Source organism: Rattus norvegicus, chromosome 15, assembly GCF_021556685.1.
Source record: "Rattus norvegicus strain SHRSP/BbbUtx chromosome 15, alternate assembly SHRSP_T2T, whole genome shotgun sequence".
Lineage (NCBI taxonomy): Eukaryota > Metazoa > Chordata > Mammalia > Rodentia > Muridae > Rattus > Rattus norvegicus.
Genome location: NC_141548.1, coordinates 60,597,447 through 60,617,260, shown reverse-complemented (window position 1 = coordinate 60,617,260; position 19,814 = coordinate 60,597,447). Strand labels below are relative to the sequence as shown.

At 39.1% G+C, this 19,814-nt stretch overlaps 2 protein-coding genes and 1 pseudogene across 20 annotated transcripts in view; 1 reads left to right on the top strand and 2 right to left on the bottom strand.

Annotated features, from left to right (window-relative positions):
- Mtrf1 (mitochondrial translation release factor 1) overlaps positions 1 to 2,867 on the bottom strand; it is a 28,043-nt gene extending 25,176 nt beyond the window's left edge. For 3 of the 6 annotated variants that reach the window (XM_087586561.1, XM_087586565.1, XM_087586563.1), the window contains exons 1-2: positions 2,552 to 2,867; positions 530 to 639 (exon numbers count right to left, since the gene is read on the bottom strand). The gene's annotated coding sequence lies outside the window, so the exon portion shown is untranslated. 6 annotated transcript variants of the gene reach the window in all.
- Positions 2,868 to 8,917: 6,050 nt separating this feature from the next.
- The window catches only part of Naa16 (N(alpha)-acetyltransferase 16, NatA auxiliary subunit), a 59,210-nt gene continuing 48,313 nt past the window's right edge, over positions 8,918 to 19,814 (top strand). For 13 of the 14 annotated variants that reach the window (XR_015638168.1, XR_015638165.1, XR_015638167.1 and 10 more), the window contains exons 1-5: positions 8,945 to 9,057; positions 12,676 to 12,760; positions 15,095 to 15,199; positions 16,495 to 16,652; positions 18,151 to 18,285. Coding sequence is in view for 3 of the 14 variants with exons in the window: in XM_087586566.1 (XP_087442692.1) it covers positions 9,004 to 9,057; positions 12,676 to 12,760; positions 15,095 to 15,199; positions 16,495 to 16,652; positions 18,151 to 18,285 (537 nt within the window). In the remaining 11 variants the exon portion in view is untranslated. Of the gene's footprint in view, positions 9,058 to 12,675; positions 12,761 to 15,094; positions 15,200 to 16,494; positions 16,653 to 18,150; positions 18,286 to 19,814 lie in introns of all 14 variants that reach the window. The other variant, NM_001399534.1, reaches the window with a different exon arrangement.
- LOC120097256 (U2 spliceosomal RNA) lies at positions 9,570 to 9,732 on the bottom strand (annotated as a pseudogene).

Below are 19,814 nucleotides of genomic sequence, written 5' to 3'. Positions count from 1 at the left end.
GGCTTACACAGAGAAACCTGTCCCGAAAGACAAAGAAAAGAAAAGCAGCTATAAAATAATGACACATCTTAGGTGATTCATGGTCATGTATGTATGAAGTCCAAGGCAAATATTAACATCTCATCTACCATCTAATCTAAACTGACAAGAGGGCTTCATACGTAGCTCAGGCTGGCTTCAAACTGGCGGCTTCCTGCTTTGGCCTTCCAAATGCCGAATCTCAAATGTACGTCAATATGTCTGGATAAACTTACATGAGCAATTTTTATTTTTAAAAATTATTATCATCATTATTATTAATATTATTATTGAGTGTGTGAGAGAAACAGGATGTCTAGTGTGTGTGTGTGTGTGTGTGTGTGTGTGTGTGTGAGAGAGAGAGAGAGAGAGAGAGAGAGAGAGAGAGAGAGAGAGAGATTAGGGATTGTCTTGGGCCTTACACATGCTAAGCAAACACTTTAATTGTTTAATTTCAGGCCATTCGGAAGCCAAAGAAAGTTGGGTAACTTAATCACAAGTATTCACTCACTGGATAGAGGCAGAGTTTGTATTATAACAGCTTGTCTATTCCAAGATCAGTGCTTTTTATTCTCAACCCTGTGACCACCTCTTGAGGATGCTTCTCTCTTAGCTGAGAACCTAAAGGAAGAGATTTTCAAATATTAAAAGACCAAGTTAACATGCCAGGAGGATCTGGTGGGATAAAAAACAGGACAATGATATTTTAATATCTCAAAAAAAAAAAACAGGTTACAAAACAATATAATTGCTGTTTTTTAAAAAAAATTCTATCCTATCTGGGTAAAAGCAGATAAAGAATACTGTCTTAGTCACTGTTCTATTGCTATGAGGAGACAGAGACACCATGACCAAGGCAACTTTTAAAAAGAAGCACTTAATTGAGGGCTTGTTCACAGTTTTAGGTTAGTCCATGGACATCATGACGGTGAATATGATAAAGGCAGGCATGGTGCTGGAACAGTAGCTGAGAGCTCACTTCTGATCTATAAATTGCAGGCAGAGACTGGGCTTGGCATGTCCTCTTGAAACCTCAAAGCCATTCTAGTGGCACATGTCCTCCAACAAGGCCACACCTCCTAATCCTTCCCAAACAGTTCCACTAACAGGGAACTAAACATTCAAATATATGAGCCTATGAGGGTTCATTCTCATTCAAACCATTACATATATTTTAAAAAGACAAAAGAAACCCATCAAAATGGTGTAACTAAGTAAGTCATTCTTCATGTAGTTGTGGAATTACAGAAAACTTCTAAGTTTTCCTACTGTTCATGTCTTTTAAACAGTACACATTATTTTCATAGTTAACAGTTACATAATATTACCAAGCCGGAGAGATTTTGACAGTTGAGAGTACTACCTGTCTTGCAGAGGACCAAGGCCAGCACAGTGGTTCACAAATTGTCCCTACCTCCAGTTCCAGGAGACTGATCTGACACCCTCTTCTTGCTTCCTGGGCACCAAGCATGCATGTGATTTACATACATACATGCCATTAGTTACACACACACATGCAAAAATATTTTTTAAAAATGACAGATTAGGTGAAATTGGCTGTGTACAATAATTATCTGTCCTCCCCTCAGATAAGGGCTAGCAGTAGTGTGACTTTATTGGGCAAGAGAGGGAAAATGTTTTGCCTCCTGATATTAAACATGGAAAAAGGGGTCAAAATTTAGCAGAATGGCCTGGGGATGTAGTTCAATTGCCCAACCAGCTCAAGGCCTATGGTTTACTCCTTTGCACAACAAATTACCAGAAGCAGCCTTACTACAACTGTTATTGCTGTGCTTGGCAACACATTCATATATAAGCCCCCTTGGTTTTGCTAAATCTAACTTAGCATTGTCATCTTAAAAATTAAATATTGGGGTTGGGGATTTAGCTCAGTGGTAGAGCGCTTGCCTAGCAAGCGCAAGGCCCTGGGTTCGGTCCCCAGCTCCAAAATAAATAAATAGATAAATAAATAAATATTCAGAAGATTCAGCATATACTGGGTTCTATTAATAAATTCCTTGTAACAAATCACAGCTGAAATTGGACTGTGAAAGAATTTGGGAATGCCCAGCAGCTACACATTTAATAGTCCAGAAGTTTCTGTGCATCTTTGTATCTAACCTTGAATACATCAGGAGTATTCATTTGACAGTGGAAAGAATAAAAAAGGATGGCAGTAGCTATTATTATTACTAAAATTAGTAATAATAGCTCTGGCTAAATTTTCCACTTTGAGAGTAGCCGTGGAATGAGTAACTGTCAAGGTCAGAAATCTTAATTACTTTATAAAGTTACCTAAACCTAGAAAGAGCAAGGCTTCAACATCGCCCCCACAACCCAGTTTTACTCGACATTTTAAGAGCAATTCTCAGTTTCTGGCGTATTAAAAGTGACACTAAACGAGCACCAGGCACAGAATGTAAAAACCATATTGTGTAAGTCAGTGTTATGGATTCTATATGGAAGTAACACAAGTGGGCAGTGGGGGGAAAAAAACAAAGCCCGCTTACGGCCAAGACAGAATTGTGAATACCTAATTAAAAGAAGAAAAATGACATTCTCGTTTCTTACTGATAACTGAGCCTTCTGTGCCCGCAACATTTCAGCGCCAGGTACTGCAAGCATGATCATTTCCAGGCTACTGCTTCCGGGTTACGGTTCGCTCCCGGCTCCTCCTCCAATTTGACACTTCTCGCAGAGTAATGGTCCTTAGGTGTCCGTAAGGGTAAACAAGAATGAAATGATGAAGTCAGAAGGAGACTCCTCTGGAAGGACGGCGCGCGGAACTTATTTGGAGCTGACTCGCGGGAGCCTTGAAGTCCAAAGGGAGCAGATCACCTCCTCCTAGTGCCCTAACAGAGGAATCCTGGGAGTTGAAGTTTATCCTTTCCCAGGCTTCCTTGCTCCCACCCCAGCCCCTTTGCTCCATCTTTCTTCCTTCCTAATCTTAGGGGTTTTTTCAGTTACTTGCAAACCAAGAAGGGAGACTTTTTCCTAACTTATATATCAAATTCTACAGTATGTGATAGGTGAGATCACAAGAATTTCTTTACACGTTACCAACCCTTAAAGCAGTAGTTTCTAAGTTATTATTTTGTTTTGTTTTTGTTTCTGTATCCCAGAGTGCAGGAGGTTAAAGCTAGAGACCATGCATGATAGACAAGAGCTCTACCATTGAGCTGTATCCGCAGACTTGGGTTTTTTTTTTTTTTTTTCTTTTCTTTTCTTTTTTTTGGAGCTGGGGACCGAACCCAGGGCCTTGCGCTTCCTAGGCAAGCGCTCTACCACTGAGCTAAATCCCCAACCCCCTGGGGGGGGGGGTTGTTTTTTAAATGGGATCTTTTTCCCCCCAATCATTAAAAATTTAGGAGATTCTGAATTGTAACTGTCACACTTTCAGCCAGTATTGTTTAAAACAACGACTAAAGAAAACTATAAATTTGTATAAATCATAACAGGACCCAAAGGATAGGGAACTATATCTATAAATTAGAATGTTTTAAGATAGTGTTGCTTGCATGTGTGTTTAGAGACAGGAGACCCCGTCTCAAAAACAAACAAATAAAAAACAAGGCGAGAAAGCAAAGAAAAAAGTCCAATCAATTGTAAAGACATACAAACACAGTAGGATACAGTTCTTAGCTGTCACATTTAGAGGTCATCTCTACATGTTTCAATTTTTCCCCCTGAGAATGAAGATAAATATATCCCCTATCTCTGGCTTCAATAGTTACTTTCTGAAATTGTGACCACGTATACAAAAAAATGGAAATTGGAAATGTGTTTGCACCTGTAATCCCAGCACTCAGGAGTCTGAGGCAGGGGAGGCTTTCACAGGTTTGAGGCAGCCTGGGCTACATAGTGAGTTACAAAGCCAGCCAAGACTTCATAGCAAGACTTTGTACCAAAATAAATAAATAAATAAATAAATAAATAAATAGGAAAATGTAAAACACTTAACATTTACTAGTATGCACTTCAAGGTAGTTACTTCCACCTATTGCATACCCAGTCACTAGTTTAAATGCTTTAAACCTATTAAGTCGTGTATTTCTATAGCAATCTTAAAAATACATTTGCAGACAAGAAAACTAAAGCACAGTGCATTTAAGGAGGCAATCATGGTGGCTCACATGTGAAATCCTCCCACGCAGGAGCTGAGATAGGAGGCTAGGGGCCGTCCTGGGCTACAGACTACTGGACCTACCTTGGGAACAGTGAGTCCCTGTCTCAAAAACTCAAGCCCACTTGAATACATTAAAAAAAAAAAAACTTACAAATTTGGTTTCCAACACAAGCCAGGAACTGTGGGGCGGGTCTGAAGTCACACTTGGGAAGTAGAGACGAAGATCAGAAGTTCAGAGTCGGGCTGGAGAGATGGCTCAGCGGTTAAGAGCACTGACTGTTCTTCCAGAGGTTCTGAGTTCAAATCCCAGCAACCACATGGTGGCTCACAACCATCTGTAATGAGATCTGATGCCCTCTTCTGGTGTGTCTGAAGACAGCTACAGTGTACTTATATATAATAAATAAACAAATCTTTAAAAAAAAAAAAAAGAAGTTCAGAGTCATCATTAGCTATATATTGAGTTTGAGGCCACCATGAGATGTGTGAAACCCTGTCTCAAAAGCAAAATCAGGGCTGGAGACAGGACTCACTGGTTAAGAGCACTTATTGCTCTTCCAGGGCACCGAGTTCAGTTCCCAGGACCTACAGCAGGTGGTTTACAATGACATCTTAGTCCCGCCCCAGAGAATCCAATGCTTTGGGCCTCTACAAGCATCCATACTTGCATGCACACGCCTACGCACAGACACCACATACACACACACGCCCTCCCCCATCCAAAAATAATGAAAATACGTGTTTTAGTGTGTGTCACACTCAGATGGAAGTCAGAGGAAAAGCTGTAGAAGTCACTTAGAAAACTGCCACACAGAACAGTCATGTGAGCATGAGAAAGTAGCCACCTACAAGCCAACAGACTAAACTCGCCTTGTTATCTTAATCTTGGACTTTCTGGCCTCCAAACTGTGAGGCACTTGAACCACCAGTCTATGGCATTTTGTACAGCAGCTTGACTAGACTGACGAATATGTAGAACATCTTTAAAATATAAATTAATTTTTATGTACTGTATTTGTGTTATCCCTCAACATAGAAAGAATCTTGGGCAAAGTTATACTTTTTAGTTTTTAGTACATTGCTTTATTTGCCAACTTTTTAAGCAAGGAAAACAATACGGCATGTACTTGCTTATCAATGCAGAAAGAGATCTACACTGTGTAATTGAAAAGGCATATTTATTCAGTCTGTATTTCAGATAGAGTCTCATGTACGTAGCCCATGCTGTCCCTGAACTTGCTATTGTAGCCAAGAGTAACCTTGAACTTCTGCTCCTCCAGCATCTACCCACCAATGATCTGGGTTTACAAGCATGCATCCTGCTTCCTGGCCTGAAAGAGTATATTTAAAGCCTAGCAAACTATTCCCTTTCCACTATGTTAGGGCTGGAGAGATGGATTGGTACTGACGAGCCCTTGATGCTCTTACAGAAAACGGGCTTCAGTCTCAGCACCTACATGTTGCCTCACAACCAACTGTAACTCCAGTTCCAGGGAATCTGATGCTCTCTTCTGTCTTCCACGGGCACTGCACTTACTTGGCATGCACAGATGGTAGTAAAACACTGGAAACTTTTAAAAAATGTGTTACAAGGTGTGGTGTAGCATGTCTTTTATACCAGCACCTGGGAGGCAGAGGCAGGCAGGTGGAGCTCAGCGAGTTGGAGGGCAGCCCGGTCTACAGAGCGAGTTCCAGAACAGCCAGGGCTACAAGGAGAAGCCTTGCTTCTAAAAACCAAACCAAACTGAACCACCACCACCACCACCACCACCACCACCACCAGCAACAACACTCACAAACAAACAAACAAACAAACAAACAGCTCAAAAACCCAAACAAAACAGAAAAGGAAATAATTTCTTTGTGGTTGTCAAAGTTTCAGCTCCTGGACATCTTGTTTTGGGACCTCTGGCAAGGCAGAACATGGTGTTAAGTGTGTTCACCTTTTAAGAACTGGGAAGCAAAGTGATGCCAGCACTCTAGTATCTCCTTCTAGAATATACCCCTTGGATCTAACTTCCTCCAAAGGTTTCCACCATTCCGAAGAATTAGGTGATATGCAAACGAATAAGTTGTCTTAATTACTTTTCTATTGCTGTGAAGAGACACCATGACCATGGCAACTTAAAAAAAAAACCCAAAAAACATTTAATTGGGAATTTGCTTATGGTTTCAGAGGGTGAAACTTGAACATCCTCCCATGTTGGAGAGGATGGCTGCACATAGACGGGCATGGCAATGGAGCAGTAGCTATGAGTTTATATGTTGAGACAATAATTATGAGGTAGAGTAGGCACTAACTGGGAATGACATGGTATTTTGAATCCTCAAAGCCTTTCCCCCTATACCCAATGACAGTAACAAGCCTCCTCCAACAAGACCACACCTCCTAATCCTTCCCCCACAGTTCCTTCGGTTGGGACCAAGCAATCAAATACATGAGCCTATAGTAGTATTCTCACTCAAACCACCACAGCTGTCTTCTCAACAGTCTTTAATCTCATGGTTAAATTGGTTGTGGAAATAATAACAAACTCCTAGATTTTACTGTGCCAGCTAGTTATATAAACAGGTATGTGGTTGTACTATTATTTCACTTAAGGCATAATTCTAAAGGAGGCACAGCTTGTCTAAAGTGTCAGGAGAGAATGTTTAGCTGGAAATCCCAGATGCTCCCAATCAAGATTTGACTTTCCTTCTCAGAAACACTGAAATTTGATTTACATAGCATTTTTTCTTTTAATTTTGACTTTAAAGTGACTGAGCATGGAAGTCATATTTCTGTAAAGAAGATCACAATGATGTTCTAACTCCATTTCCTGTTGAAAGGTAGAAATAAGTTTTGTTTCAGACAAAACAGGAAGGCAGTAATAAAATTATAGCTGCTGGCTCGCTTAGGACTTCTGTTTGTGCAGACATTATTTCGTTTATATAGACGAAGATTTGGGCTTGGAACTGTCAGCAGCACAACTAGTAGAGGCTTTTGTTTTGTTTTGTTTTGAATTCTTGTCTTCCTGTCTTACACCTCCATAGCCTAAACAACTAAGTATGTGTGTATATGTACACGCGTACGTGTGCGGAGGTCAGAGAGCAACCGTAGGTGTTAATAACTCAGGAGCTGTCTGCCTTGGTTTTTCAGACAGGGTATTTACTAGAACAGAGTTCATCAGATAGGGTAGGCTTAGCCTGGAGGGATTTGTGTTCACTCGTCTCTTCAGCCTCCCCACCCCCCTCCAGCTTCTTCTTTTTGTTTTCTTAAATAAACAGACAAACGAAACACAGACAAATGAACAAAATATAAAAAACAAAAACAAAATGTTGTTTTAGGCCAAGCAGTGATGGCACAGGCCTTTAATCCCAGCACTTGGGAGGCAGAGGCAGGCAGATCTCTAAAAGTTTCAGGCCAGCCTGGACTACACAGAGAAACCATGTCTCAAAAAACAAAGAAAAGCCAAAAACAAATACAAACAAACAAAAAACCCCTCTCAAACAAAAGGGGTGGGGGAGGCATAGGATGAAGTTCACCTAAAAGCACACATTGCATCCTTCAATGTGGTAGGTACCTCATGTAGAATTATTACCTGTAGTTATCTCTGGCAAGTGACTGAAATGGGCAACCCCTATCTTGGAGTCACCTTCCATTTTGGGCAGTGGTGATGCATACCTTTGATCCTAGCACTAGGAAGGCAGAGGCAGGCCAATCTCGGAGTTTGAGGCTAGCCCAGTCTACAGAGTGAACACCAGGACAGGACAGTCAAAGGTACACAGAGATACCCTGTCTCTGAAACAAAACCAACCAACCAACCAACCAACCAAAGAAAAGAATTCTAGAGAATGAACTCTGGCTTGCAAGCTGAACCATTTCCTGCTGCTTGTAGCCTCCTTGTCCCCTTTTTTAAAAAAAGTTCTCATTACACAGCCTCACCTGGCGTTGAAATTGTAATCCTCTTGCATTTGATTTTCCAGTGCTATTATTACAGGCACGTGCAGAAATTAGGATTCAGAATGTATATACGTTTATAGACATGTTTACATATATCTTTTAATACTTTAATGCTACACAAACACTTAGCGTGTGATCCTTCTTGTCACAGATGTCTATCTGTATGCTGTTACAAACCCTTAGTATGTTTTATTTTTTGGAGAAATTGTCCCTGAAACATTCTAGGGTTGTATCCTGCTTTTCTCATTATTGGGAAGCTTACATGGAGAAAGAGGCAGTAGACTCGATGATCAGTAGACCCATAAAAAATACCACAATTCTTACTGAAAATGTTGGGTCCCCTACACGGCTGAGATTTCTTTCACACCAGTTTCATCATTTCAAGGTCTGCCCATGTTCCCGCTAAAGTCATGATCATTACTTTGATTTGCCCCGAAAGACAAGGCTTCTTTTAAGAATTGTTTTAAAAACAGCAAGAAAAGGAAGGAAAAATGGATTCTAAATCAAGAGTCTTCATTGTATCAGGCAGGGTTTCCGCTGCACAAAACAAAAGAATAAAAGTTAACTTGGAAAAAACTACAACATCTAGGGCGGAAGCCTAATAACCAGCGTGAGACGAACAGCTTTCAGAGATTAGGGCACGGGAGTAGTTTGGCGCTGACGGGGTGTCAGGAACCATACTCCTGCACCGAGCTGGAGACCTCCCCAGGGAGAAGTTTCTAGTCTTTCTCTCGGCCGTGAGACTGCGCATGCGCACCGCAGGGGGCGGGTCCTGGTCGCCATCTTGCCGCGCGCGGGCTTCCCTCCCGGGCCGCCCACTGGAGTGCGCTGTGTTCCGCTTCCCGTGGCATCCGGCTGAGGTAACCCACGGCCCCGGTACTGGCTGGTCGGTCCAGCAGGCCTCCCCATCGCCGCGATGCCCTGCGTGCAGCTGCCCGCCAAGGAGAGCGCTCTCTTCAAGCGCGTGCTGGTGAGCGGTGGCCCATCCGACCTTTGCGCGCTTTCTTTAACTCAGAGCTGGGCTCTCCTTCCCTCCCCCGCAGCGCTCCCCTTCCCTCTCTCCCTCTGCGGCGCTCCCTCCCAGACTCTGTAGCGTGCTGGGCTGGCCCCACTGCCGGAGCTTTCCAGAAACTTCCCTGGCAAAGCCGCTGGGACCCCGGCAACTCGGTGCCCTCTGCGGCGGTAGGCTCAGCGCCCCCCCCTCTTGTCAGGGTAGTTAAAGCTGCTTCGGGTCCAGGCTGGGCCAATCACCGCTGCTTGAGGGTACGGGGAAATCGAGCCCGAGGTCCACGGCAGCCCATGCCTCTGTGCGGGAGAGTTTGCATGTTTGTGGTAGCCCCGTTTTGGGAGTGACTTGCCAGAAACTTGCTTTTAACTCGTCCTTGTTAAAACTGCAGAGGCTGGCTTTGCGCTTCTTGAAACCATTTATGTAGCTTTGAAGAAAGCCTTACTAATTGATAATGATGATGACGACAATAGTAGTAGTAGTAGTAGTAATAATAATAATAATAATAATAATAATAATAATAATAGCAGCCTTAGTCATGTCAGACCCCTGCCAAGCTTAAAGAGACTCGGCTTTACGTTTTTAAACTGATAAGAACAGATACTACACTTGATCTTAGCCAAAAGGCCGAGAAGCGATGGCTTTACGTTTTTAAATTTTACTTAAGACATGCTCACTCTGTAGCCCTGGCTGGCCTGGATCTCTCTATGTATACAAAGCTAGCCTAGATTTTAAAGTCGCTCTTTTTGCCAACTGAGTGCTGGGATAAAAGGCATTTGCCACTCTGCCCAGACAAGAAGTTTTCTCTGGGATGTGTGCCAGCCTATCTGCCACCTTGGCACCTTTATGGTTTTCCAGGTTATATCCCTTCAGGGAGGAGAGAAGTGACATGCTTCTCAGAATGCCCTGGGGCTCTAAGATTTAGAAAAGAATATGAGTTAATGGCTGTATTTTCTAAGCTGCCTTTTAAATTTGCAAATGTGGTACTGCAAGGCAAGCTTTTAAATTTCGGGGTGAATTTAAATTGAGAGCACACGGCTGCATAGCAGTTAGCTGTGGATGAGCTTTGCTGTATAAAACACTGGTCATTGAGGACTTTATTGCTGTCACCTGACAAAACTTTACAGGCGTAGTTCTGGTTCAAGCCAATGATCAATGATACAAGCCAATAGAAACTTGCCGTTTAGTATTGAGAATGTTAACCATGATACAAGTGAACTAGGGGATGAAAAAAATTATATATATTTATACATATATATATGCATGTATGCTTTGCCTAGAGAATGCTGGGATTATAGTTGTACCTCATCTAGCCTTGGGATGAGTATTTCAAATCTCAGTTTGATACAGTTGGTGAAGAAGCATGCTTGGCAAATAAATGACAAAAATGTTCACTCCTTTGGTAACTGTTGCAGATCAGCATTATTTAAAAAACACTTGATACTCTTCCTTATTAGTTCCTTCTGCTTATATCTCATCGTCTGTCTTTGTTATTTGTCAATCGAACCTCTATAGGCCAAGTTGGATCTTAAACATTTTTTATTACGTTTATTTATGACTTGTGTGCACACTGTGGTGTTCGTGCAGAGATCAGAGAGCAGCTTCCAGTTGTCTCCTTCCACGTGGGTTCCCACAGTCAGACTCAGGTTGTCAGACTCGCTGCAGAGTCTTTACTAACTGACCCATTTCACTGGCCCTGTTTTATTTTACTTATTTTGAGGCGAGGTTTCAGATTTTCACTCTAGCCCACAATGGGTTGTATAATCTAGCCTACCCTAGAACTCATGGCAGTCTTTTTGTCTCAACTTCCTAAGGACTGGAATTGATGGATTGTAGGGAATGAGCCACCAGGCTGGGCCTCATAGCTATTATTAATTTATTCATATGGTTCAATATTTTTCCTGTTACCTTTATCTTCTAACCATTCAGTAATCTTCCAGAGCCAATCAAGGAATTTAAATATATTTTAATGAAGACTCTAAAGTTATCACTTCCACATCATTTGCTACAAGAATTAGCTGTGTATGCCCTTGGTGCCATTTTGCTTTGAATTTAGAAGAGTAGTTTTAATTGAGCTCTTGATTACTTGTCTAGCGTAAGGAAACCTAGACAAGAATTCATTTTCCTAGAGTTCGCAGATGGTTCTGAAGATAGACAGTAAATAGATAAGACTGTCAGAGACAATAGATGGCTAGCACTGTGTAGCAGATGAAAGAGAGTAACAGATAGAGATAGGCAGAGGGAAGGAGGCTGGCAGAGCTACATAGCATGGCCAAGTAGGTGAAGAGTGGCTTAGATCAAAGGAACAGCCACGGCAACATTGGAGGAAGAACCTTTTAGTTCAAAGGAATATAGTGTAGAGGTCCTAAGTGGGGGAAAGCTTGAATACTGAGAGATGAACACCTAGTCTGAAGGGTATAGTGGATGAGAAAGTGGAGAGGAGCTCGACTTGTGTGATTTGGGAATAGAGATGCCTTTTATGTTAGTGTTAGATGAATGATAGTCTTTGTAGCTGCACCACGGTTTGGAACAAAGGTAGATTTGTATTTGTGTTAAGAACTAAATAAAATTAAAAAGACAAGAGAAGTGCTGGCAAGGAAGGTTGTGGAGAAAATGGAACCCGTGCACATCGTTTTTTGTAATGGAAGTCAGTGCTGCCAGTATAGAAGGCAGTATGGTGGGCAGTGAGATGGCTTAGCAGATAAAGTGCTTGGACCAGAGTTCAATCTCTGGAGCCTGTGGAAAGGTACGAATGAGGACAAGATCTATAAATTGTCTTCTGATCTGTACATGAGCGCGTGCACGCAAGCATGCACACACGCACACTTAAAAAAAACTATGGAGGGAGTTTCTAAAAACAAACAAAGTCGAACTAAAACAAGAATACCCATAGAATTACCATATGATCCTGCTATCACTGCTGTAATATACAAAGGAATTGAGATCAGTATGTTGAAGAGTCATCTGTAGTGTTTATTACAACACTATTCAATATCATGCATAATGACCAATAAATGGAAACAATCTAAATGTTCTTCAATTGATAAATGGATAAAACAGTGTGGTACATACAATGAAATAGTAATCAGCTATAGAAAGAATGAAGATATAATATTTTCAGCAACATGGATGAAATCAAACAGCATGGTAAGTGAAATAAGCCAGGCATAGACGAGACTTTAGGGACTCTACGGTTCATGTGTAACCAAAAGAAGTTTGATACCAGAAAAGTTGAACAGAGGTTACCAGGGGTAGATGAGAATGACTGGAGGAAGGGACTGGGGAAAGTTGGTCAGTGGGTACTAAGTCACAATTGTATGGCTTTAAAGTTCTTTACTATATTCTGTGTCGGTGTTGGTTGATGATTATGCATTTATTGAGTTTATTCATTTATGTCTTTATCTCTTATTAATAGTGGAAATGTTATATGTCAAGGCATATATAGCTGCACTTAATGCTGTGATTAATATAAATAGAAGAGCACGTCATCACATTTTAGACTTCGGATCTTCAATTTAAATGTACATGATATAATGAAAATTGCTTCATTGTTTTATAAAATAACCTGCTGTTTCCTTTTAGAAATGTTACGAACAGAAACAGTACAAAAATGGCCTCAAGTTTTGCAAGATGATTCTTTCGAACCCGAAATTCGCTGACCATGGAGGTACTGTCTCACGTATTGCTGTGTTGCTTTGGGAGAATATAATTCTAAAACCAGGAGGACTTTTGACAGTGGAGGAGTGCTCAGGTTCTAAGGCTGTGGTCTGTGCATGAATGTTTAGCATTTTTTTGGTTATGTTTCAAGTGAATCTTCTGCTGAGCTGGTTTCATGCTTTACTGTATGCAGTGCCTTTACTTTCAGATGAGGAAGTTGAGACAATTGGATGAGGTAATGTGCATGTTAATATCCCCCTTCAGAAGGACTTCAGATATTAGAGGAGTTCAGATTTTGGATTACTTGTTTAGATTACCAGTTCTATACACCAATTCAAAAAAACCTTGAAATTCTAGTTTCAAATCTTGGATCATTTAGAATTTGGGACTTTTGGGCTGGGGATGCTTAATTTCTTTCATCTGTCACTCTGACTAGACTCTAATTTTTTACTTCAGTTTCTTGTATAAAAGTAGGCTGTTATTGCAGTATAGAATAGTGTGAAGATATACACATTTTATTCTTTGATGTTTTTGATGTATTATTTTTATGTTTATCATGTGTGAGTGTGTGTACGGTTGCATGCATTCCACAGTACATGTGTGGAGGCCCAAGAACAGCTTCAGAGAATTGGTTCCTTCTACCATGTGGGTCCCATGGGTGGGACAGGTTGTCAGGCTTGGTGCCAAGTGTTTACTCACCGAGCCATGTATCTGGCTCCTGTCTGCCTCATCTTTATAATATGTTACATCAATTCATAATTAGGTTGTTAAGGGTTTTTTAAATTCTTCCTAATAAAGTCTACATTTATTTTTCCATCATTTTTACTAGTCGGAATTTTTTGTTGAAAAGATCAGATTTGTTTTAGAAAATTATGGTCTATAACATAACATAGCTAATTAAGTTCTCTTAGACTACTAGACTTGGACAACTTTTAAGATCATTTAATTAGGGAAAATAGGCTGATACTGTTCACCTTTCTAAAACTACTAGATAATCTTTTAAAGGAAATAGAAGCTTTCATTTTATGAAGTTTTAGAAAATGAAACTTTACATGGGTTCTGCATATGTGAATTCAGGTCTTTGCAATTGCTCAGCCTACTAAATAATTGCCCTACCCCACTAAGACCAATTCTAACCAATCATAGTATAAAGTTTTTATCATTTTGTTTTTCTTTTTTTAAAGACAGGATTTCTTTGTAAAGTGAAACACTGTTCTGAAAACTATTTGATCTGTTTGAAAATCACTGCTACTATCTTAAGTAACTCCTTTGTGGAGTTTTTCAGAGAAATACTTTATTATAAATCATCTTCATCTTTCATTAACTTCCTAACATTTTCTTGGGTTGCTTTTCTGTAGTACAATGTTATCCTTTCCAAGTGCAAACTAGTGTCACTCTTTTTTTGTGAGGTATAAATTAGATTTTGAGCCAGGCTTTGGTAGTGTATTCCTTTAATCAAGGCCAACCTGGTCTACAGAGTTCCAAGATAGTCAGAAAGAAAGAAACCCTGTCTTAAGTAAACAAACAAACAAAAAAAATTAGGTTATGAGTGGTTAGAATTGGTCTCAGTTGGGTGGGGCAATACTTGGGTGGCAATACTTGGTGGGCAATATTCTTCTGAGCAATTGCAAAGACCTGCATTCACATATTTAGAATCCATGTAAAATCAGGTTGGGGGTGGGGGTGGGGCGTCTGTAATTCCAGTGCCTCTACAGTGAGCTGAGAGGTGTAGATAGGAGAATTTCTGGAAGCTCTTGGACCTGCTAGCCTAGCTAAAAGCAAAGAGATCCTGCCTTATAAAGAAAGTGTACATCGAGGAATAACATTGAGGAAATCCTCTGATTTCCACATGTGTACCTGATGTATTTACCTGCACTCACACACAAAAACGTGTATAGAAACACACAGAAATGAACTGGCCTTGCAAAAGTATAGAACTACTGTAAATTTAATTCAAGAGAACTGGGATGCCTGCTTTGTTAAACTTTTCAGAGGATAAATCCCTCCATATAGAGTCCTGTAAAGGGTAGAACTCTATTCCAGTCTAAGGCATTTTAGAATACGACTTCAGTATTGAGTATGGTGATACTGATTACAGTGTATATATTTAGGTAGTCAGTCATTTTGTGAGGTATAAAGTAGATTATGATTAGTTAAAATTGGTTTCAGTGGGGTGGGGAGATGCTTCAAGCCAACAGTAAGTCTGACTATCGTTTGTACCTTTGTAATGAAGATAAAAGCCCTGGGGTAAGAGTAGTTAGTACTTTAGATCCCAGATACTAACGGAGTGCTAGGAGAGTGACTCGAATCTTTGATTTGTAAACAGATTAAAATTATTTTTCAGAGACTTTGGCTATGAAAGGATTAACATTGAACTGTTTAGGAAAAAGAGAAGAAGCGTATGAATTTGTTCGAAAAGGACTTCGCAGTGACGTCAGGAGTCATGTCTGTATCCTTTGCCATAGTTTTGTGGTTTTGTTTTCATTTACTTGTCTTTTCTAATTCAAATTTTACAACTTTTCTGTGAAACTTGAAATCTTAGGAATTTTAGTGAAGTCTATGTATTTAACCATTACTCATCAGCAGTATTCTGTTCCTTGATCCTTTCTGGAGTATTTTAAAGAAAATCTTCATAGAGAGACAGAGACCAGCTCTTTCCTTAAACATCCATGAATTGATTGATATTTCCCTACTTCAGAAAATGAATTTTAGTTTTTTAATCTATATAAATACTTGTGTTTCTTGAATTTTCTTTTAGAAGTTTTAGATGAATTTTTAAATTTAGAAGAAACCTATTTTAAAACAAGTTTAGCTGGATCTGTAGCTCAGTAGTAGAGTGCTTACCCAGTGCATGCAAGGCGTCCTGGGTATAACCCCTAGCACTGCAAAACTAGCAAATGAAATGAAAACCAGGTTTTATTTTGTGTCAGGAAAAACTGGTTCTATAGCTTGAATTCTATTAACACAGATACAACTATTACTTTACTGAATATTTACAGTACCTTTCATTTGCTAGTATTTCAACATGTAAACCAATTTAAAAAACTTTTAAAGAAGGATTGTTGAAATTTCTTCATTTCCCATGTTTGTGTTTGGTCTTTTAACATAGTACCCTTATATATCTGGCATTTAATTCATTTAGCATATGATTAATATTTGCCATTCATAGTCTCCATATTTTCACATATTTAACTTAGGAGTCTCTCAAAATACTAAATGATTATTTTCTTATCCCAGACTTTACCCTACAGTGTAATTATGGTAGTTTTGGGGGTTTGGCATAAGATAAACTAAGAGAGTAAAAATTAATTTTGTGTCTTTTAATATCACTAGTGAATTAAATGGTGGTTATATTACTTAGAATTGGATAATATCTAAACTTATTTTAGAAAATAAAGACAATCTTTATATAAGTGAATTTTGAGATTGCTTGGTTACAAAAGCAGGGAATTGAATGTAGGAAAATGTTACAAATTTTTGCCAAGAATTTTCTAAAAGTTACCTACAAATATTATGGAAATTTTCAAGCATGGATAAAATGGGAGAGATTGAGTGTTGAATCATTGTGTCCCCATCACCCAGCTTGAATAGTCAAAGCTTGGCTGTGCTTGTATTTGCCTGTTTCTAATTGTCCTTTCCCTCTGATCCCAGATCACTGTGAAACACATTCCAGATGAAATACTTTTGAGATTATTGCAATGTATATTGTAGTGTCTGGCTGTCTGTGTTTCCTTAACTTGATAGGTTGGCATGTATATGGGCTCCTGCAACGTTCTGATAAGAAGTATGATGAAGCTATTAAGTGCTACCGAAATGCCCTCAAGTTAGATAAAGATAATTTGCAAATATTGAGGGATCTCTCTCTATTGCAGATTCAGATGAGAGATCTTGAAGGTTATCGAGTAAGTAGTTTTAAATGTACTTTTTCAATACAGGGGCCAAGGGTTTTTTTTTTTTGTTTTTTGGGGGTTTTTTGTTTGTTTGTTTGTTTGTTTTTTTTTTTTTTTTTTTGAGTAATGGGATTGAAGGTATATGCTACAACACTTGGGGTAAAGATTAAAATTTTAATAGAATTCAGGATGAAGTAAGCCTAAGGCAAGATGTTATACCCACTTGGACTGCCCTATGATAATACTTGAGCATTAAATAAGGGTAAACTGAGATAGCAGAATAAAGACCTTTGCCACCTAGCTTGATGACCTGAGTAGCATCCCTGGGACTTAAACTGTGGAGGGAGAGAACAGACTTCTGAAAGCTGTTTTCTGGCTTCCACATGTGCACTCATGTGTGCACATGCACGCACACACACAATAAAAACATATTATACTAATATCTTTTGTTTTAACATTTTTGCTAAACTGAAAATGGACTTGACATTCAGCTTTTACTGAAATCTGAAGATTACTTAGCTTTTTTTTATTAAGTTAGTAAGCATAAAATACTATGGAAAGGATTGTCATGAAAATGGTATTTTTAGTATATGTGCTGCCGAAGCGAGCACGAAAATGGTATTTTTAAAGATCCATTTTTCTCTTTAGTTATGTGTGGTATTGTCTCTATTTGTCCATAGGTGTCTAGGTACCTATGGAGGCTACAAGAGGGGACTGGATTCTGTAGAACTAACATGATAGGCAGTTGTGAGTTGCCCAGAGTGTGTCCTGGGAACTGAACTTGGGCCCACATTAGTATTTGCCAGAGAGAAAAACTGACCCACGCTTAAATGAAGGAGCGGGTGACAGAAGCAAGAGTGAACGTAATATAAAGTGTTGTACTTTGATGTTCTATGAAAAGGGACCAGCGATGGCTAAGAGGCCCTGAAAAGAATGGCCTCCTTTGCACCACTTGTAACCATGGAATAGTCAGCAAACTTAAATAGACATTTTCTAGACTCAGTGTGCGAAAACATTGAGAAAGAAATGAGCTACTCCTGGGAGGTAGGGCCTCTGTAGAGAAGTTGGATTTTCTGCTACACAGAATACCCTTGGTTTTTCTAGTGTATCCATGGAAGGATTTCTGATATTTTGTTCATAATAGTACAGAAATTCAGCTGTTTCATATTGGCAGTGGGCATTTCCACTGGAAGAGCCCCATAGTGTTTTTCCTGGCTCCATCCTATATTGGAGACCACTTACAATAATATAAATAAGCTAATTTCATATAATAGCTTTAAAAATCTAGTATAGTCAGAAGCTATCCTAATTTTGTAACAGCCTCACAGCAAGGACTACAAGGCACAGAGACTTGACTTAGATTAGAAATGTGAAGAACATTTTTATAATGTTTTAGAACTGGTACTTGTTGATTGAATTAATTATAATGTTATTAAAGATTATTAAAATTCAGATACAATGTAAACATGTTAGATAAATAAAGAACTTAGAAAAAACAATTCTTTCCTAGGAGACAAGATACCAACTTCTTCAGTTACGCCCGACACAGCGTGCTTCCTGGATTGGATATGCCATCGCTTACCATTTGCTGAAAGATTATGATACCGCGCTAAAACTATTAGAAGAATTTAGACAAACACAGCAAGTAAGAACTTTAACACTTTTTCCTAATATTGCAGGCTAAAATAGTTTGAGTTTTACCTTTAAATTTTTCTTAGAAAACTGAAAAAAATGAAAAATATCTCAAAATAATTAAGAAAAGTTTAAAATGTAGAATTCCCAGTATAAAATAAACTAATTCTTAAGCTTTGTGGATAGTAATCTCAACAGTATTCTGACAGATAAAGAAATAAAACATGATGACTGGTGGTGGAGCTCAGGAAGAGTGCTTGTCTGGTCGGTTGTATTATGGGTGCACAGCCCTGGTCAATCTGCAGAACTAGAAAAATAGTAAAATGAAAAGAATTTGGAAGATGAATTGTTTTTATGATTATATATTACTTTATTTAGTTAGGGATTTGGAAAAGGTATATTTTTGTTCTATGTTAATGTATTTAGAATATTTAGAATACTTAACCTGTTTTATAAAAATATAAAGCATATTAGCTCTTTTACATATGTTAACATTCTATAATTGTTAAAGGTTTTACTTAAAAAATTATATAGAAGTAGCTTAAGTTTTTCCTGCACCTTTCCAGAGGTAACCACTAATCTGAAATTAGTACAGAGATTCCTTTTTGTATGTATGCCATGCATACATCTATAAAAGATACAGACTTGTTTATATATTTAAGAATTTACATGAGAGTTTTTGTTTGCTTGTTAGTTTTTAAGGCAGGGTCTCATAGTGTAGTCCTGGCTGGCCTTGAACTCAAGATCCTCTAAGCTTACCTTTCTTGGTCCTGGAGTTATAAGCATGTATCACTGTTTCTAGCCTGATAGTTTTTATCTTTTGTGTGTTGTGAGTGGGTGACTGTGTGTGTGTGTGTAGTCAGAGGAAAACTCCAAGAGACAGTTCTTGCCTTCCACCTTGCTGTGAGAAAGGGTCTTGTGTGTGTGTGTGTGTGTGTGTGTGTGTGTGTGTGTGTGTGTATGTATGTATGTGTATGCTGTGTATTATAGACTAGGTGGCTTGCTGAACAGTTCTGTCTACAGCACATACCTCCTTGTAATTGTTTTGGGATTGCAGCTGCTGCAATTCTACTACTTTAGGCTTTTAATATGGGTTCCAGTGATCTAAACTCAGGTCGCCATCTTCTATAGCAAGTGATTTATTCCTTAAGCCATCTCCCCAACCTGTTAGCTTTTTTTTTTCAACATTTTGGAGACTTATTAATATTAATTTAGGGCTCATTTATCCATTTTTTTTTTTTTGGTTCTTTTTTTTCCGGAGCTGGGGACCGAACCCAGGGCCTTGCGCTTCCTAGGTAAGCGCTCTACCACTGAGCTAAATCCCCAGCCCCCTCATTTATCCATTTTTTAAAACACTGTGTTTTGTTGTGTTGTATAAATGAGGAATAGTTTGTCTACTTTGTCTCTATTAAGAACAGTGCTATTATAAATGCCCTTATTTGCTGCTGCGTTGACTACATTTGTGTTTGTCTTCAGTGTAAATCTAAAACTGGAATTATAAAAGTTAACAGTTCTGGGACTGTAATTATGTCTGCACTAGAT